The sequence below is a fragment of the Eurypyga helias genome, unplaced genomic scaffold, assembly GCF_000690775.1.
Source record: "Eurypyga helias isolate BGI_N326 unplaced genomic scaffold, ASM69077v1 scaffold25406, whole genome shotgun sequence".
Taxonomy (NCBI): Eukaryota; Metazoa; Chordata; class Aves; order Eurypygiformes; family Eurypygidae; genus Eurypyga; species Eurypyga helias.
Genome location: NW_010257595.1, coordinates 1,756 through 4,269, shown reverse-complemented (window position 1 = coordinate 4,269; position 2,514 = coordinate 1,756). Strand labels below are relative to the sequence as shown.

At 60.0% G+C, this 2,514-nt stretch overlaps 1 protein-coding gene across 1 annotated transcript in view; it reads right to left on the bottom strand.

The window, feature by feature from the left end:
• Positions 1-2: 2 nt before the first annotated feature.
• Positions 3-2,514, bottom strand: part of PGAP2 (post-GPI attachment to proteins 2) — a gene marked incomplete at both ends in the record, with an annotated part of 3,087 nt that continues 575 nt past the window's right edge. The window contains one exon of the mRNA XM_010154086.1: positions 3-143. Coding sequence (XP_010152388.1) covers positions 3-143 — 141 coding nt within the window. The remainder of the gene's footprint in view (positions 144-2,514) is intronic.

Sequence of the window (2,514 nt, the reverse complement as noted above, 5' to 3'; positions counted from 1 at the left end):
ACCCGGCACGGAGAGAAGAAAGGAACGTGTCTGTACCTCGGGACTTACTGTGTGTTTCTTAGTCATTCTCCAGAGGATGCACGTCAGGAGCATGTGGCCCAGAGCCGCCGTGATGAAGACGATGAAGGCATTTTCGTGGATTGCTGAATCGACAAGACAACAGGTTTCCTGTTAAATTGGAGCCAAGAGGAACACGGGGCAGGCTTTGGGAAGGGGAAGGACTGCTCTCTGCAGGATGCGGTCCCGCTGGGAATCCCGGCACCCTGGAGATGCTGTGCCCCCCAGGGACCAGGATCCGCGGAGACAGACTCCGCACCCCCTGCGCTCACGCAGAGAAGGGGATTGGGGATGTAATGATGGAGCCCCTCGTGCGTGCCTCACACCCCCCGTACGCCCGGGGCTGGAGACAGGGTGCAAGTTGCTGGAATATTTATCCCAAAGTTGCCAAAAGGGTGTTTAGGTGCTCTGGCACCCAGTCTGAGCCTCCACCGCTTCACGTGGCCGTAAGCCCCCAGCACCCACGGGAGCAGCTCAGCATCGCGCCTGTTGTTCTAGGGATGGGGAAACTGAGGCACGGAGGGTGGTTTCCGCGACGAGCCAGCCCAAGATCCAGAAAGGGTCTGCTGACCCCCTGCGCTATCCATTCGCCAATTAAGAGCTGTCAGCGGCCTCGTCCCCAGCACCGAGGCCGTCTCGCGTGTCGCCGACCTGGCAGAGGCCGAGGGTCAGCTGGAGGCGCAGCACTAAGCCAGGGCAGCTCTCGAAACCCCACAGCCACACGCGCAGCCACAGGCGAGTTGTTTCAGAGGAGGGCTTCGACTGAAGAGTTTTCCAGCCTCTTCGCCAGGAACTGAACCGCAAGCTGAATTCCCAACCGCCTGGACAGAAGAAATGGTCCTTCCTGCCTCCCCTCTCGATTCCGGGGGAAGGGAGACCATGCAAGGAGCAATGGAAAAGGCAGCTGTCGGAGGTGAACGGGAGCCACGTCCCACAGAGGTGATTAACCTGACCCGTTCTCACCTCAGCACGGCAGTTGAGGCCTGAAACTTTCCCCACAGTTCCCAGATTAGCCTGTAAGAAGGATCTGAGAAAACAGGGTTGGTCTGGGCTCAGCGCGGCTTTTGCCCGGCTGCTCTGCCAGACTTGAGTCTCCTCCTCGCAAAGCTCTGCACGGAACAGAGGGATCGAGGGCACCCTCAGCAGTGTGACCTGACACCAAGCTGTGTGGGGTGGGGACATGCTGGAGGGCAGGGATGGCATCCAGAGGGACCTGGAGAGGCTGGAGAGGTGGGACCCTGACAACCCCATGGAGTTCAGCCAGGCCAAGGGCAAGGTCCTGCTCCTGGGTGGGGGCAATCCCAGCCCCAGGCCAGGCTGGGGGAGAACGGATGGGGAACAGCCCTGAGGAGAAGGACTTGGGGGGCTGGGGGCGAGGAGCTGGCCAGGAGCCGGCCGTGTGCGCTGGCAGCCCAGAAAGCCAACCCCATCCTGGGCTGGATCCAGAGCAGCGTGGCCAGGGAATCATTCCATGATTCCATGTATCAGGACACAGCTCTGTGCTTCCGGACGCCCTGCTCTGACGGCAGCAGCGGGCTGGAGGGAGGCTCAGAAATCATCCACCCATCCCCTTCACTGGGGCTGGACCCCTCAGCCCTGCAGGAACCTTCCCAGCCTACTCTGAGGGCTCTGGTGGTCCCCGCCCCTTTCCAGATTGTTGCTCTAAGCAATGACAAGGATTCCTGACCTCCAACGTCTCCACCCCTCACAGGGTTGTTTTCCTCACCTACTGCGAGTAGGAAGATACTCTCGGCACTTTCCAGATTGTTGCTCTAAGCAATGGCAAGAATTCCTGACCTCCAACGTCTCCACCTCTCACAGGGTTGTTTTCATTACCTACTGCAAGTAGGAAGATACTCTCAGCAAAGATCAGCTGCATCCCTGCCCTGCATCTCCCCTCCTTTGCTGCCGGGAAACAACCCCTCTCCTGTCAACCTCCCCCACCGCTCCAAACCTTCGCAAGGCTCCGGGCTGGCCCCTCTCTTTGCCAGCCTCTGTGACTACATCCTCCAGCACGGTCGGTCCCCGGACAACGTTTACCCACCCCCTCCAGCTGTGCGCAGGGAGGGCCCACGCGCCGCTCTCCTCCCGCCACATCCCCAAACCCGGCTCGTTTCTGCTGCAACAGCACCACCTCGCTGGCTCGCGGGCTGGAGTCCTCCCAAGCCAGCCCCGGTGCCTCTCCCAGATTAAATGGCTCTGGATACCGTCACTGGCACCTTCAGACGAGGCCACGGGAGAAGGGCATTGCCCAGCCTGTCACGCCTGTATTTTGCACGCACTGACTTAACCTGAAGAATTCCGATTTTGTTGGTGAAATCCACCCAATTTTGCGGGAGGCTCTTTAAAAGGCGGCTGGAACACACTGTGGGCTGGAAGCCAGCTCAGAGCCAGAGCCGAAGCCCAGCGGTGGCTAGCAGGGACGAGCACCAGCTTGCCTTCACTCAGCATGTTAAG